The sequence below is a fragment of the Lolium rigidum genome, chromosome 3 (genome assembly GCF_022539505.1).
Source record: "Lolium rigidum isolate FL_2022 chromosome 3, APGP_CSIRO_Lrig_0.1, whole genome shotgun sequence".
Lineage (NCBI taxonomy): Eukaryota > Viridiplantae > Streptophyta > Magnoliopsida > Poales > Poaceae > Lolium > Lolium rigidum.
The window spans coordinates 242552090-242569614 of record NC_061510.1 but is presented as its reverse complement, the minus strand read 5'-3'; the positions used below and the strand labels follow the sequence as shown (position 1 = coordinate 242569614).

Below are 17525 nucleotides of genomic sequence, written 5' to 3'. Positions count from 1 at the left end.
CCTTCCAAAAACGTGAGGTTGAGGGCTATCAGGAAGAGATCTCATATCCAGGGGATTTGGGAATTACCTCTACGGGAGCCTTCTTCACTGACTTTCCTTCGATGAGGATCTTGATTGCTTTCCGACGCATTTCCGCGATCTCTGAGGAGAGATGATCGGCGCCATCCACTCCTTCCAGCAGCGCCCCTACTGGTCTTGGATTCGCCGCGATCTTCCTCGCGATCCGCCGAAGCCTGGCGTGGAAATCCCCGCCAGCGAGGAGCCCCTCGCCCCGTGAGGTGTCTCCCCTAGGGGTAGGACGCGCTCGGGTGGCCGAGCTGTCTGGATTTGCAGCCGGAGCCGCGGATTTGACGGCCATCGCCGGCGGGAGGGCCGGCGAGGTCGCGTGTGGGGGCGCCGTCGAGGGCGCTAATTTCGCGTGTGGGGGCGCCGTAAAGATACACAAATTCTGAACCATGCAAATTCAAACAAGTTTTAAGTCAAGAAGGGCATAATTGGTATTTTGAAGTATAAAAAATAGGATAAAATCATCTTAAATTATTCCTTGATTTTTAAAGACACAATACTATTTTGGGGGATTAGAAAACTTGCAAATTCATTTAAAATTAGTGATCTTCATTTTAAATGAATTATGAAAGACAATAAAGAGTTATTAACAAATCTTGGGTAAGACACATAAAGAAGGTTAAATTCACATAAACCACTAATGCATATCATAATTTTGCATAATAGCAAGAAATTTCTTATTTAAACATTGCCCTTAACAAACAATGATGCTCCTTTTCAGAACCTTAGAATCAGGGTCAAGTCGAACTTTTGAACTGCATTACCTCCGAGTGCCAATGCAAGTTTATCCTTGCACATGCCGTTGAAGTATTTAAGAGACTATCGGGGATGGTTTATCGAGGGCGGGATTACAAAAGGGGTGGACATGCGGGATCGTGGAGAAGTGTGAATGGTTGGCTTTGATCTTATGACCCCATACACAAAATATGGAGGTATGCCCATCCTGCAGTATTTTTGTGCGTCCGCCATTGAAAGCACCTACAACAGCATGACCCTCGGAGATCCATTTATTTAAGAACATACTCCCTTTGTTCCAAAATAGTTAACGTAATTTTTTTTTTTTGAACCTACACGCTGAAACGTGTCTATCTCGTTCTAGATCACGTCAACTAATTTGAAACTTCTCTCGAAAAAAAACTAATTTGAAACTGAGAAAATAATACACGGTGTTCCGGAACAAACAAAAGAAAACATCTAGCAACACAATAATAAGGAATTTAGCGAGAAGTACAACAAGCTGGCCTTTTCTTGCTCACATGATTTCACGGGAAGATCAAATTAGTGTTAGCTCAACTTTGTATTCCATAAATCGAACAGCACACATCGTGAACGTTTCAGATGTGCACACAATTGCAGCATATACAAATCAGTTCCCGTCCGTGTTAGTCCGATCGAGTACCTATCTAAGAGCATCTCCACTCGTCCCCCCGAACAGGCCCCCGGCGAGCGTTTTTTCCATCCGGACGGCGTAATTCGGCCCAGTCGCGCCCCCGGTTCCTCGTTTTCGTCCGGATTTGGGCCTAAATCCATCCGGCGATCCCACGCCATCCCCGGCCCCCCGGGGGGCGCTCGGGGACTCCGGACGAAACGAAAGCGCGCGAAACGGCGAGGAAACTTCCCGCGCGTCTGGTGGCCCCAACTTGTCGGCGAGAGAAACCGATCGTCGTCCTCATCGCATCGTCTTCCGCGCGCTGTAAAAGCCTGCCGCCGGTCTGCATTTGCCGGCCACGCGGCGAGTTAATGTCGTCGTCTTCCGCGCACGCATCGTCTTCCGCGCGCACTAAAGGCTGCCGCCGGTCAGCTCGCCGCGGACACGTCGCAATCCGCGCGGCATTTAATCCCCGCGCCAGCCACGCCTATATACGCCGGTCCGATCACCGCGAGGCGTACCCCGTGCTCCACTCTCCCTCCACTCTCCCTCTACTCCCAAGATGGCGTTCTACGACGACGACGGCGCAGCCAACAACGGCTTCCCCGCCGGTCGCTCCACGCGTGGGAGGGGCACCTCCTCCACCGGGCGGGGTACCCCCGCCCGCCGGACACGAGGCCTCCCGGAGGCGGCTGGCGGCTAAGTGCCGGCGGCGTTCCAATCCCGCCGCCGCCGCGGGGCCATGCCCTCGACGTCGCCATCGAGGAGGCGAGGATGACGATGACCGACGAGGAGCGCGCCGAGCCACGCCACCACCCCGACAACTACACGGCGTGGAACTCGTACTTCCTCCGGCGGTGGGAGCGGGAGCTGGCGGCCTACGACGGCCCGCCGCCTCCGCCTACGCGCAACAACGCCGCGGGCCGCCGACGGTGGTGGAGCGCGCCGGGCCGGACACTCGAGGCCGTCCTCGAGCACATCGAGGGCGGCAACTTCCCGGTGCTCACGATGCCCCCTCCATCGAGGGCATCGCGGCGAGCCGCCGCCGGGGAAACGTCTGGCAGCCACGGCGCATGGCTGCCAGCTCGTCGTCTTCCGGATCGGCGCCGAGGTCATCCTTGGCGCCGGTGAAGAGGGAGGAGGCGACGTCGCCTTCGACGCCGGTGCGCGTCAAGAAGGAGCCGGCGTCTCCGCCGGCGACCGCAGGGCGCAGCAGCCGGTGCCCTCGTCATCCGAGAACAGCCTTCCGCGCCGCGAGCGGCCGGAAGAAGACGAAGAAAGAGGCCGCCGCCGCAAGCCAGCTCGCCGAGGAGGAGGCGAGCGCGCGGAGGAGGCCGCGATGGCGGAGGCGATCGCCGGGTCGCCGCACGACATGGAGGAGGAGAAGCGCGCGGACGACGCCGCACCGGACCGGGCCGGCGCGACCGGGAGCGCCAGAGGCGGAGCGACGGCGGCGGCTGCCTGGACCCGGCCGCCGCACGCCAACTCGCCGCCCGCGCCGCTCCTACCGCCGACGACGATGTCGCGCGGTACCGCCGTCCTGCGACACCTCCATCCGGCGTCGCTGTCCCCGTCGTCGACCTCGAGTCCTCCGACGACGACTGGTACAAGCCATCCCCGGGGTGGGGAGACGCCGGCCAGGGCAGCAGCAGCCAGGCCGCGCAGCCGAAGGCCAACGACGACGGCTCCGACGACGACGGCGGCGACTACACGGTGTTCTACCGCCATTTCGGCATGTAGAGCGCCGTGTTTTAAAATTAGCGTTTGAATTCCCCTAGCCGAGTCGAAATATAGTCGACTCGGCCTCTATGTATGAACTCCTCCCGTAATGTAATAAATATCATTAAATTTAGTCTATATTCACCCGTTTTTAGCCGTAGTTTGTCAAGTTTCCGTTTTTTAAATTCGCATCGTCGACTTCGCCTGGGCACGCGGCTGGGAAACTACTACTCCCCACGCCAAATCTTCCTCCAATCCGGACGAAAATTTCGCCGGATTTGGGCGTGGGGAGCGCCAACGAGTGGGGATGCTCTAAGCGCCGAAGCCGAGTCGAACACAAACCCGCCTACTGTAAATACCAAATACTGTACTAGTACTACTAATCGGACTAGGAGTCTAGGACACTCAACGTGGCCTAAACCAGGAAATTAAACAGGCCAAAACGTACATGCGTATACTTACCTAATTAATCAAGACCGCTAACAGTGCCGTAGTTCCTGTCCGTTTGACATTGTTATTAGGAATAATAGTCCGATGTGGGGGTACGGCGTCGTGTTCGCTTGTGTAGGTCCTGTCTGTGTCAGTCCGATTAGGATCGTGCATGCTATCATCAAACCCAAAGAAATCCAACTAACGTCTAACAGTGTCGTGTTCATGTCCGTGTATAGTTCCAGTCCGTGTGACAGACGGTGTGAGTTCGACCAGGATATATAGTGTTGCATGCTTATCAGTGTGCGTGTCGGAATTGAAGTAGCATCCGGTTAGGTCACCGTCTCTAGATTGGACATGCGTACTGTAGTATTTATGCTCAGGTAAACCCTAGCTTGCGCCACACCAAAAAAGCACTCGACGGCCCCTTCTAGCTCTCTCATGCAAAAGATGGCGCCGCGGATGAGTACGGCCGATGTCCTGCACGCGCTCCGCTCCGGCGCCCGGTTCGTTCCGTCGCATGATGAGGCGATCAGCGTCTACCTCCGGCGCCATCTCCTCGGCGAGCTGCTCCCAGACACGGCAGCGGTGATCTCCGAGGTGGAAGTGTACGATTTCGAGCCCAAGGATCTGGCGAAGAGGTACACCCGGCTTCCCAGGACCCATAATCGCTTCTTCTTCACCACCGTCAAGCGGCAGAAGGCCGGGAATGGGTTCAGGATGTCGCGCGCCGCCGGCCCCGGCAGCTGGGTCGGCACCGAGAAGAAGGACGTCAAGAACCGCGCCGGCCAGACCATCGGCTCCCACGAGACCCTTAAGTACATGTACAAGGACAAGAGGCGCAAGACGGATTGGAGGATGGATGAGTACCGCTGCTCCGGCCTGGACCACTTGGCCGTCAACGGCAAGGGGTGGGAGCGCGTCTTCTGCAGGCTCTACGTCCCTCTCAATTCCAAGAACCCCGTCACGCTCCAGGAATCTTTAGCAGGGGATGATCTTCCTCTTCAACCTGACGACACTGCCATGGCCGCCGCGGCCGCCGACCAGCACCAACAAGAAGCCGCCAATGTCATGCCCGTTCAGCACCAGCACCAGCAGCAGCTGCCGCGTCGACAAGGAACGGCCAATGCCATGACCGTGCAGCACCAGCACCAGCAGCTGCGTCGACAAGTACCCGCCAATGACATGGCCGTGCAGCAGCAGCAGCAGCTACGTCGACAAGAATTCGCCAATGCCATGGCCCTTCAGCAGCAGGAGCTGTTGCGTCGACAAGGACCCGCCAATGCCATGGCCGTGCAGCAGCAGCTACGTCGACAAGAATTCGCCAATGTCATGGCCCTTCAGCAGCAGCAGCAGCAGCCGCGTCGACAAGAACATGCGTCGCCTGGGCTTTCAAAGATCATGCAGCCGCAGTCGATCAAGAAGCGACCGCCCCCGGGTGCCCTTGATCTTTCCTCGCGACCACGGGAGCCTGGCGTCACCAACACGCATCACGTTGTCGAGCCACCGCCGCCCAAGCGGATGCGCCCAACACCGGCGCCTCTGGAGGTGCCAGTGCCACCGGTACGTCCACAGTGTCCTGCTCCGGCGATGCCACAACGACAGGCTAGTCCAAGGGGGACACCACAAGAACGTCATCGTATATCACCTCGCTCGCAGCCGGTCGCACCTTCTCCACGGCCCGCGGCTGAAGCGTCAACCAGCGTCATGGACGAGGACGACGATTTCGTGAACTCGTTGGAGGCTCTTCTGGAAAGCCCGCGAGGGGAGGACACCGGCATGATCCAAGAAGAAGCCGGCAACGACGACGACAAGATCGCGACATTGGCCGAGCCTGAAGTGGCCTCGGAGGAGGGCCACCCCATCATCCAAGAAGAAGCCGGCAACGACGACGACGACGACGACGACAACGACGACGACGACGACGACGGGATCATGAGTTGGGCGGGGGGGTTGGATGAGGAGCTCGAGAGATTGTCAGAACCTGAAATGGCGTCGGACGAGGGCCAAGCCATGATACAAGAAGGAGCCGGCACGAGATTGATGGAGGCGGAGCTCGAAGAGGTGCCAGCAGTGAAGGAACACGGAGGCAAGATCCAAGAAGAAGGCCAGGATCATCATCAGCATGCGAGCTCACTGGAAGGCTTTGTGGCTGATGAGAGAGGAGACGACGTGATAGCACAAGATGCGTGGGATACGCTCGGCAACGACTTCGACGGAGCTGGAGACATCGATTACTCCCTGCCTCTTTCAGCCTACGATATCCAATTCTAGCTAGCTAGTAATTAGGATACCATCTCCATCAGCACCCAGCGATTGTAAATGTACTAACTCCTCTGAAGATGTATGTAGGTATCCATCTTTTGTGTGGAGATACCCACACAGATTTTGTAAACTCTGTATTCAAACTTTTTTGTGCAAAGGAATACAGATTTCGTTGAAATGAATACAGATTGCGGTCATCACTGTCATGGGTTCTAACTACTTATGCTGAAAATTTGTTCAAGTGGATACAGATGAGTACAAATGACTTCATCTTCCCCTGGTTGTCGTTGTTCTTCCTTGCTAAACGTTGCACATGTTTATTGTCGATCATCGGTTTCATTCTTACTCCTGGTTAATTTGTGTCCCATTAAGTTCGTTTTTCGGCACGCCGTTTGCCAATTTCACAAAAGAGTTATGGCAAGAAGTTGTTGCATATATGAATCCAAAGCCAACATGTACAAGGCAAATTAACTGCAAATCTGCCTCATATGAACTTTATTTAGTATACTGCTAGTATAAATATGTAGTATCTCCTCTTTGTTTTACAAGATACACGAATACGTAGTACATCCTGCACATGCGCTCGTGTATTTCCCGTGTTTCCATCTGTCTCTAAACCTCTTGTTGTTGCTTCACATCTATGCGACAAGCTTGGACGAGGAGAAGTAGCGAGCGGGGAGTGTGACCTGCATATGTTCTGCAGCGTTGCACAGCTGGCTTTACAGGCACAACCTGCATTGTTAAAGAGAGAATGGTACCGAAACACACAATCTGCAAAGAGTTTACCTTCTTTAAGTTCATCCATCCCATTCCTGGACGTCAGAACATTAGCGTGCGTTCGACCCTAACACTACGGGTTTCAAATAGTTAGATGGGAAGATCTCAACTTTTGCTTCAAGATTAGAAGGTCCGTGCTCTAAGGATGTGTTCGGTTGTAGAATGGGAGAGAATGGAATGGAACCATTCCATTCTAGTGTCATGGAACCATTCCATCCTTGCGTTCGGTTTCGACAAAAAATTGTCATGAAACCATTACATCCATGCGTTCGGTTTTGGAATGGGATGAGAATGAAATGGCTACAAGTGGCATGTGGTCACCTTTTTAACAGACTGGTGAGCTTACCACTGCTGTGTGCGATTTTTAGTATTACAATATTAATTACAATTTTGACAGCACCTCGCCTATATTTTCAATAATAAACATCAACAAATATATATTCACAATGAAAACAAGTATATTCGAACAACACAACGCAGATTTCAAATCAAATAACATATAGTCATCCAACTAGTCCAACTTCATTGCAAAGTAGTCCAAATAGTCCAACATTCATCCAAAAGAATGACATACTAGTTCATGCCACAGATTTCAACCATGTCTAGTTCATGGCGTAGTAGTTATCCAAAAGCATAGTTGTCTACGGGCATTACATCATTACGGTCCATATATCATAATAGGTACCAAACATAGCCTAAAGGTAATTGAAGTTCATACCATCACTTCAATTCAGATTATAGACAATTTCAAATTCCTTCTCCATGAACCTACCCACCTCAGACCAACTTGTTTTGCCTGCTAAGAGTCATGAATGCTTTTGCAATCTTGGGCCTCTCAACAAGATGAGCATAATAATGAGCCATGTGCTCATCATCAAATCCTTTCAGTTCATCCAACGCATCCCACAAGCCATCAGGTAGATCATCACCATCTCCAGCCATCATTTTGAACCCATCTTGGAGAGTGGTGACTAATGGATCATCTTCCTTATGCACAAGTTTGGCCTTCTTCTTCGGTGCTGCTTTGCCAGCCGACTCGCCCATGTTTGGCGATGTGTTCAGCTCACTCTGTTGGCCTTCATCTTCAAGATCGATAGACAAGGGGTCATTCCCAGACTTGGCATACTTCCCTGTTGCTGTAGTGGACCCAAAGATTGTTTCCATTGCACGGTAGTGCTCAATTGGGGTATTCAAGAATGGGAGATCAGGTTTGTTGTTCTACAAAAAATACACAAGTGAGAAGCATATAGTACACATAACTTCATGGTAGTAAATAGCATGTAATAGATAAAACTTACGGCGCAATGCCCTGCGTAGTGTTCCTCGCTAAGTCGAATAGTGCAAGTATCCTCATCCCATAGAGCTCCACTCAGATTTTTCAACTGGATCAGCCTGCCCCAAATCTTCCTCCACTTCTTGAGGTGGTTGCTAATCTGGTCATGATTCAATGATAGCTTGAAATGTTTCAATACATGGTTTCAATACATAAAATGGACCATGGTTTCAATACAACGAATGCAAACATAAATAACACTTCAAATACATGGTTTTGACGCACTCAATGACCATACATGATCTGCCTATCTGCCCACATTTGGGTAGCAATTTGTTGCCTACAGTCAACTGTTGCTCTATGGTCTCTTGCTTGCTGAGTTGTGACAGGGATTGGTTGGGCGGTCCAAGTTACCTCCGGTAAGATGAATTCATCAATTCCTTGGGATAGTGCATAATTGTGAAGAACACAACAAGCTACAACGATGTCAACTTGTACCGGAAAGGGAAAGAACGGTTTGGCATCATCTAAAACCTTGAATCTTCTCTTGAGGGATCCAAAAGCTCGCTCTATAGCTATACGTAGAGATGAATGCCTAAGGTTGAAAAGTTCTTCCGCATTTTGGACGGGATTTTTGCCCCACTCGTTCAAATGGTATCTCACATTACGGAACGGTGGGATGAAGTCGGGCTTGGCTCCATATCCGACATCAACTAGGTAATATTTGCCTATAAAAAAGACAAGTTGGTGACAATTTTTTGGACAATATAGGGACAATCATATGTAAGTCAATTTGTTACCTTCTGGTACTTGTAGGCCTCTCTCACGTCCTAATGCATCAGCTAAAACGTTTGCATCATGGGCTGTCCCCTCCCACCCAGCCAACACATATGTGAACCGGAGGTCAAAATCTACCGTTGCCATCACATTTTGAGTAGGAAAAGGCTTCCTACCACGAAATGAATCTTCCACATCTTTAACAACAGATGCTCGCACATGTGTACCATCAATAGCTCCAATACAATCATATATAGTGGAAGAAATATCAATACTATGGGTGAATACAATCCTACGTAGGTAAGTAATGGTTTTGGTATATACCTTAAAATAAGGGTCAAACCGAGGGTTTCTGCTATCTTTTCTGGGGTCTCCGATGAAGGTGGCCTGATATATTCATTACACAACTCACCAATGGCATGAAGGACTTGCCTAAAATATATGCTAGTTGTGTTGAACGATCTACCAAATTTTTTTGAAACAACTCTATTTCGAAGATTATGTCCAATTGTATGCAAGAAGCCAAGAACATTGACACTTGCTATTCCACACATAAATGGACACTATTTTCTAGCAACTTGCGTTCTCTCATTATCTCACACAGCCTAAAGAAAGAAGCTCTGTTAAACCGCAACATGTTTATACAAGTCACATCTGAGTTCCATATTTTACTAGTGAGATAATCAATTCTCATCCGATCTCTTTCATGCATTGGCTCATAAGAAATACGTTTTTAAGACCCGAACAGCTACAACAATTGCAGCCCAAACAACAAAAACAGCAGCTCCCCTCATCAGCCTTTTCCTTTTATCCATGCTTTTGCCCATCTACAATGCATACAAACAATTCATACAGTGCTAATAAAGAATATACATGCATACAAACAATTTATACACTGTTAATAAAGATGATGCATGTATATTTCCAAGAAATTTCATACAGTTCATAGCAACTTTTCATCAATTTCATGTATTTCATATCATAAATTCGAGCAGCATCATAGATCAGCACATATTGTGCACAAATTTCATGTATTTCACAGCACTCATGCGATTTTTTGATTCAAGGGATAGGAAAGAAAATCGGGTCAGATATTGCATCCAAATCGAGTTGCTCACCTTCGAAATCTGCCACCGCCGGTTCGAAATCCGCCGTCTTCGCGTCGGCTCCGGCCTGCTCTTGCCTTCTCCCGCCCTTCCCTGGCTCTGCCTCGTCTGTCCCCGCCGCGCCTGCTCCCGCTCGATCCCGCCGCTGCGTGCGTGGGAGATGGTGGCGGCACCGGCGTGGGTGCGAGTGGTGGTCGCGGCGCCGGCGTGGGTGCGAGTTGCGGCGCCGACGCGGGTGGAGGTGGCGGCGACCGTGCGGGGTGGAGGTGCCGGCGACTATGCGTGGTGGAGGTCGCGTCGACCGTGCGGGGTGGAGAGAAGGGTGAGAATAGAGATGGAGGGTGAGACACGCAGCAGGATTTTTTTTTTCCATTGCTCTCGGTTCGACCTCGTCCGGCCGATTTGCCCGAACGGGTGCGTTCCGCATCTGGCCCAAATATTCCCATTCAGGGAACGAATTCATTCCATTCTATCTAGCAACCGTACGCGAGAACGGCTCCCAGGAATGGAACCGTTCCATTCTGTTCCATCTAATTCCACAACCGAACACATCCTAAAAGAGCAAGGTTCTGACTTTCAGTGCAATTTTTTTAGAAGGTCTCTTCACTCTAAAAAAAGGGCAGGTTTCAACATCCATAGCATCAACTTTCAGCCAAAATACATGTGATTTAAAAAGAGTAGTCTCCGCTCTAAAATGACCATATTTCAGCTCAAACTTCAGATTCACTAGCCAGCATGCGTGGCACAAGTACTGCTGAAGCCAGTCCTGCGCACACTTCAGTTAGCTTCGTGAGCACGATCACTCCTGCCAGAGGCCGGTTCATGATTTTATTTTGATTTAGTGGCGAGGGTTTTCATAAAATGAAAAGATTAACATGATACACATCATTCAGATTCTTCAGGGAATACAGAAGATTCTGACAAGTCCAAGACAATCATCGTAGACTTATTCGTGAATACATGTTGACTGTCTCCTGACATAACTGCAGAGTTCCTACTGTGATGAATGGACGACATATGCGGAACTCTTTCTCTTCCGCTCTCAACAATGGAACATCTCCTCTACAGATCAGGCATACCAATTCCAGCTTTGGCATCGTAGGTCTTCTCCAGCACATGCTCAATTGGTGTATCCTTTGGGCCATCTGCATGAGTGACAGAAGATTACATTTCCTAGAATGACATATCATATTCATAGAATGCTCATCTAATAATATTTGCATTTCCTTGAATGCCAACCAGATGGTAGATACCCCCTACGATCTAACTACCTTATCAATTCGAGAAAGCAACTAATCTCTACTGCGCTTCAGTTGTTATTCATCTACATCCTACTTGTTATTTTTCTTATGCATACATACTATATGCATATTGCCCCATAGCTCTCAAGTCCAGCCATTGTAAAGGACAGTGCAGCATCAGAGTTTCATCCACTCTTTACTATTGCTAACTTATATCATGCCTGTGAAGAACAAAGTCTTCAGAAAAATATAGAATTCAGCAAACATGATTAGCAGAAGCACCTACAGTAGCACGACTATCGGAGATCCAGTTATTTAAGAACATAATGCATAGTGTTCCAGAACAACAAAAAAATAGATTCTAGCAAGACAAGGAAATTAAAAATAGCGTGGTATAAGTTGGCATTTGCTTGCTCTCCTGATTTTACATGAAGATCAAATTTTGTTAACTCAATAGAAATCCCAAAATTGAACAGCACACACATCATGAACATTTCAGATTTGCACACAATTGCAGCATTACAAATCAGTCAACCCTTCACTTAAGAGAATTATTATTATGCGGTTGAAAAGTAAGAAATTATGAGGAGGATATGATGTGCTTATGAAACACATACCTGATGTGGGCCTCGGCTTTTTTCTCTCCTTCAAAATTTCTGGCCGAGGTATCACAGCACCAGATGCATACATTCCTCTAGAGACCCTGACTTTAGTCCCATCTTCCAAATACTTGTATCCAGTCTTACATGGTTTCCTGCAGTCAAATTGCGTAAAGAAATATTCTTTAAGTGAACACATGGAAGAAAATGAAATATCATATCTAGAGACTAGAGAATATTTTTCGTTTACTTGAATATCTATGCCTAGATAATAAAGGTATTAAAAGATGGTCAAGTATCATACCCTGTGACAGGATCAATTACTTGTACATTTGAAACATGAAGTGGAGCTTCGATTGAGAAAATCCCACCAGTATGTCCTTCCCCCTGCTTAATATGTTTCTTAACCTGAAATGATGTCAACACACAATTGTTTAAGTAATTTCTCATGTATGAGAGAGCCACATTAACAGAACAATGAAAAAAAATGATCAGTTGCAGATTGCACTTGCCCTGTTACAGTGTTACCCAGTAAAAGTGCAAGCATCCAACACTAAATATACAAGTATTGGAGAAGGAAGCAGATTGTACAGTTCACAATTCTTGTTCAAGAGTCAATTCCTCGCCATGCACAAATCAACCTGGTTTAATATGGCATGTTCAAATGCAGCAAAAAGATCATATGGTCTTATTATCAGTTTGTTTAAGGAGTCTTGGTGCCAATTTGACAGTTCATTTATAGTAAAAGCATGTATTGGGAGATTGTAGTATAAGTATGTAACATACCAAAAAAAGATTATATGCTCAAAAGCAGATAGAAACACCAATGCAATGCATATTGCTGGGGTTGTTTTGTTCCCCTTTAACTACCTATTTGAAGGGACTACTGATTTCCGGACATCCAAAACAAGACCTAAGTTACTCTGATATTGCTTGACTTCTCAAAAAATTGAGAATAAAGTGATGATGCTTGCAGGCAAGCATCCTACAAGTAATATGTGCTCATTTCCTACTCACGATATCCGTATACCATAAACTCATGATGATGCCCTGTACGGGGTGGAGAGTGTTAGATTCTCATGTACTTTTAAAGATTCATATTCATATTAGTCATCGTGTGCCGTGAGACTATTTGGTTGGGCAATATGGTTTTTCCTCACCATTCACAACAATTAAAGAAGAAAACATGTGTCGCAGTCATCACTGAAAAACATCTCTGCAAGGTGCAAAATAGCAGCTCCAATACTAGCCTGAAACCCTAAGGAATTAACACACAAAATTAACACTGCCAAGGCCCCTTTCACTTTCATGGATTAGGAATTTCGACAAACACCTAGAGTGCAACAATCATAGACAGACTCGTAGCATAGGATGATATTGTACTCCGCTTGTAGGCAAACTAGACATTCTCTACACAGATGCAATAGTTTGATACTCCAATTAAAAGCACAAAGATTTAAGGACACAGATTGTAAAATTTCACAATTCCTGCTCAATATCCACGATAGTAAATTGCTTCATGCACAAATCAACCTGATTTAATATGGCATGTACAAATCCAGCAAAAGATTGTATGCCGTTATTATCAGTTTTTATAAGGCGCCTTATTGTCAGTTTGACATTCCACTAAAAGTAAAGCATGTAGTGGAGTGAGGGACATTGCAATATAAGTATGTACATCGCTGGCATTGTTGTTATTATCAGTTTCCTAAGGTGCCTTATTATAAGTAACGAATCGGTACACATCAACATATCAAAAATGATTATATGCTAGTCTCAAACGTAGTAGATAGGAACAACACTGCAACACATATTGCTGCTTCCTGGCATTGTCTTCTTCCTCTTTCACTACCCATTTGAAAGGACTGGGCCTAATTTCTGATAATCCAAACAAGCCCTAAGTTGCACTGCTATTGCTTGACTCCTCCAAGATTTGACCAACCTCTAAGGGTGGGCAAAAGTGAAACCGTGTAAAACTGGCCAAACCGTCCAGTGAGGTGCTAGTACATTTCCATTCACAATCTCAAAACGGACTTCCAGTTTAGTTATAAAAATTGAACTGAGCCAAACCGGTCAAACCACCCAACCGTGTTTGCCCACCCCCAACCAACCTACATATGTATGACGATGCATGCAGGCAAGTATCCTACAAGTAATATGTTGTCATTTCATACTTACAATATCGTTATGTCATGATGGATGCTTGGTATGTGGTAGAAAGAGGTAGATTCTCATTTACTATTTAAAGATTCATATTCATACAGATGGTGTCCCAGCGAGATTATCTGGTTTTGGGCCCTATGGTACATTCACGACAATTCAAGAAGACATCTATTGCACTAAAAACATATGTGCAAAGTGCAGCACAGCAGCTCCAACATTAGCCTCAAAGCCTGGGGAATTAGCACGCAAAGTTAATACAGCCAAGGCCCCTTCACTTTCAATGGATCAGGAATTTCAACAAACATCTGGAGTGCAATACTGCCTAGCATAGCTTCATGTACTATAGTAAATTGCTGCATGCACAAATCAACCTGATTTAATATGGCATGTACAAATCCAGCAAAAGATTGCATGCTGATAATATTAGTTTTTCTAAGGCGTCTTATTGTCAGTTTGACAGTCCACTAAAATTAAAGCATGTAGCGGAGTGAGGACATTGCAATGTAAGTATGTACAACACAGTAACGAAACGGTACACGTCAACATACCAAAAAATATTATATGCTAGTCGCTCAAACATACTCCCTCCGTTCCATACTTCTTGTCGTGGTTTTAGTTCATTATTATGGAGTGGAGGGAGTAGTAGATAAGAACAACACTAGAGCACATATTTCTGGCATTGTTTCGTTCCCCTTGCACAGTTGCACTACCTGTTTGAAGAGACTAGGCCTAATTTCCGATAACCCAAAACAACCCTAAGTGACACTGGTACTGCTTGACTCCTACAGGGTTTGACCAACCTCCACATGTATGAGTCTATGGCGATGCATGCAGGCAAGCATCCTACAAGTAATATGTTGCCATTTCCTACTTACTTCTGATTACAATATCCTTATGTCCTGATGGATGCTTGGTATGTGGTGGAAAGAGGTCGATTCTCATTCACTATTCATACAGATTGTGTCCCAGTGTGGGGCTATCTGGTTGGGCAATATGGTCTAGTTTCATCATTCACGACAACTCAAGAAAAAATACATATATTGGACTAAAAAACATACTATGTGCAAAGTGCAGCACAGCAGCCCTAACATTAACCAAAATAAACGTGCGAGGAATTAGCGCGCAAAGTTAACACAGCCAAGGCTCCTTTCACTTTCAATGGACTAGGAATTTCGACAAACACCTGGAGTGCAATAGCATAGCATGATCCAGGTGTATACGACAAACAAGATATTCATCAACAAAAATGGGTGATACTCCAATGCAACCACATAGGCATCTTCTACTTTCATTCGTTTCACCGAACAGTAGCACCGTTGTCCCAGCAGTGCACACGCGGGCAGGCTAACTGAAGAACAGACCAGAGAGAGACATCTAAACCATTTATTTAAATAAATGCCACATGGCACTTGACAAGAGAAGTGGGGAAGGAAGGGGGGCACAGCAGAGCAGAGCAGAGATTATTATGTTACCAGATTCTTGCCCTCGACGATGACGCGATTCTGCGAGCGGATGACCCGCTTGATCAGCCCGCTCTCCCCCTTGTCCTTGCCCCTTATGATCATCACCTGTCGCCAAAAGAGCAGTAATTCTGAGATCTCTCGAGTCAAGAGCAAGGCAGGCAGGCAGGAAGAGGAGCGAAGAGGGGACGGAGAGGTCCCGTACGTACGTTGTCGCCGCGAAGGATCTTCCAGTGCCTGATGAGCTTTTCCGCGGCCTTCCACCCCATTCCTGCCTGAAGCGAGCGAGCTCCCGGGCTCCTGCCTCTCAGCTGGCGGCGCGGCTTGGCTGGGGTGGGAGCGGGAGTGGTTGGAGACGGCGGCGCTCGCGAGAGAGGGTGGCCGGAGGAAGAAAACCACCTGGGATGGGCCGCAAAGCGGGCTGGCAGAAATTGGCACGGGAAGTGAAGTTTGGGCCCACTTACACCTAGCCGCAGGCCGGATCAACGATGCTGGCTCAGTCAGAGCAGGATCGAACGTCTCAGGAAATCTCAGGGATTATGTCAACATATTGAAGCTTTTATTAGAAAAAAATTGGTGGGGCAGTAAAAAGGGGGAACGAAAGACCGCATGGGTCTCGTGGGAGGAGATGACGGAACCTAAATACATGGAAGGACTAGGTTTTCGGGATACTAAACTTTTTGACCTCGCCCTAGCTTCTAACCCGTCAAGCGTGGCGGATTCTCCGGAATTCTACAACATTGAACGCTAGGATTATCAAAGCAGTTCATCATCCAAACGTTGATTTTCTAGACTCTGAATTGGGTAATCACACTTCACAGATATGGCGTGCATTGGTAGAAGGGAGGGAGGTTCTTACACAGGGCCTCATTCGTCGCATTGGTGATGGAACATCTACTCGTATTTGGACTCAAAACTGGCTACCACTTGATCAATCAATGAGACCAATTGCTTTCCTAGAGGCTGATCCTCCAATGCTGTTAAGTGAGCTGATCGACTCTACATCTGTGTCTTGAGATATAGAGAAGTTAAACAAATTCTTTGTACGAGTGGATATAGACACAATTAAGAGTATTCCATTATGTACTCGGACTGTTGGAGACTTTTGGGCTTGGAATTTTGAAAAGCGAGGCTTCTTCACGGTAAGATCTGTATATCGCATGCTTGTGGATTCTAAAGTGAGAAGGGAAGCTTGGCTAGATGGATGTTCAACCAGCTCAGATAGCTCGCAAGATACAAAGTGTTGGACGAAAATGTGGAAGCTAGATGTCCCCTCGAAAATAAAAGTCTTTGTATGGCGGTTAGCCAAGCAATCTTTACCTACAGCAGATTTGTTGCATCATCCTAATATGTCAACTACACATGCTTGTATTTTGTGTGGAGTTGCTGACTCATGGCGCCATTCGCTAATGGAATGTGCGATGGCTAGAAGTGTGTGGGCTCTAGGAGATGAGGAGGTGGTCGAGCATATAACTACGGAACCTTCTGCAAAAAGCTAGATATTCACCATGATGGTAATAAGGGGTGACCCGATCTTCTCAGTAAGCGATGTGGATGGTGATGAACACGATGATGAACTCGATGATATGTGGATGATAACTTGTATGATGTCGACGAGTCTCTCTCGATCGATCCCTGTCGCTAATGCAACAGCTCTCAACCCTGCAAGATATTCGCAACTCCACACACTTGCGCAAGTAGTCGCCGACCACGAAGCGGTTAATTTGCAATCTGTAATATCCCAGGTTTAGAGGCAACAAAATGAGAGAACACCAAAGTGTGCATTGCATTCATGCATAGAAAATCCGGGGGATTTTCGCGCTTTCAAATAAAACTTACCACGATCATCGAAGTTTCACTTGACTTGCTGGAATTGAAGTAGATCATCAAGTCAAGCGCTATAAACTTCACTGTGATCTTTGCTAAAACCTTATTTTGGGTAGAGATGATTTGATCTATGGATTAGATCAAATGGAATTAGATTTACAACAACACATTCTTTAACAATCAAACCCTAACTTAATAATACTTAAAAGTTAGCAACTACCTTTGTGTGTAATTTAATTCATTTATAAATAAGGTAAACCACAGGGTCTAAAGTGCATAAAAGCCACATATTCTTATTTAAATCATAACTTATTAAATACATGGAATATCATAAAACTAAATCCATTTACATTACAAATTATAGTTCAAACTATTTGAATAAAACTAAGTATGAGTATTTTGAAACTCATATGATCATGCCTTGGTGAATTCAAACACCAACTATCCAAACTTG

General features: G+C 47.0%; 1 protein-coding gene and 1 pseudogene across 1 annotated transcript; both read right to left on the bottom strand.

Annotated features, from left to right (window-relative positions):
* Positions 1-7402: 7402 nt before the first annotated feature.
* Positions 7403-9502, bottom strand: LOC124696275 (annotated as a pseudogene).
* A 1105-nt stretch (positions 9503-10607) lies between these two features.
* Positions 10608-15587, bottom strand: LOC124699222 (50S ribosomal protein L24-like). Its single transcript, XM_047231561.1, has 5 exons — positions 15454-15587; positions 15257-15352; positions 11926-12029; positions 11640-11776; positions 10608-10926 (listed from the first exon to the last, which is right to left on the bottom strand). Exons 1-5 carry the CDS (start codon positions 15511-15513, stop codon positions 10844-10846), a joined length of 480 nt encoding a protein of 159 aa, XP_047087517.1. The 5' UTR covers positions 15514-15587; the 3' UTR covers positions 10608-10843.
* Positions 15588-17525: the final 1938 nt, after the last annotated feature.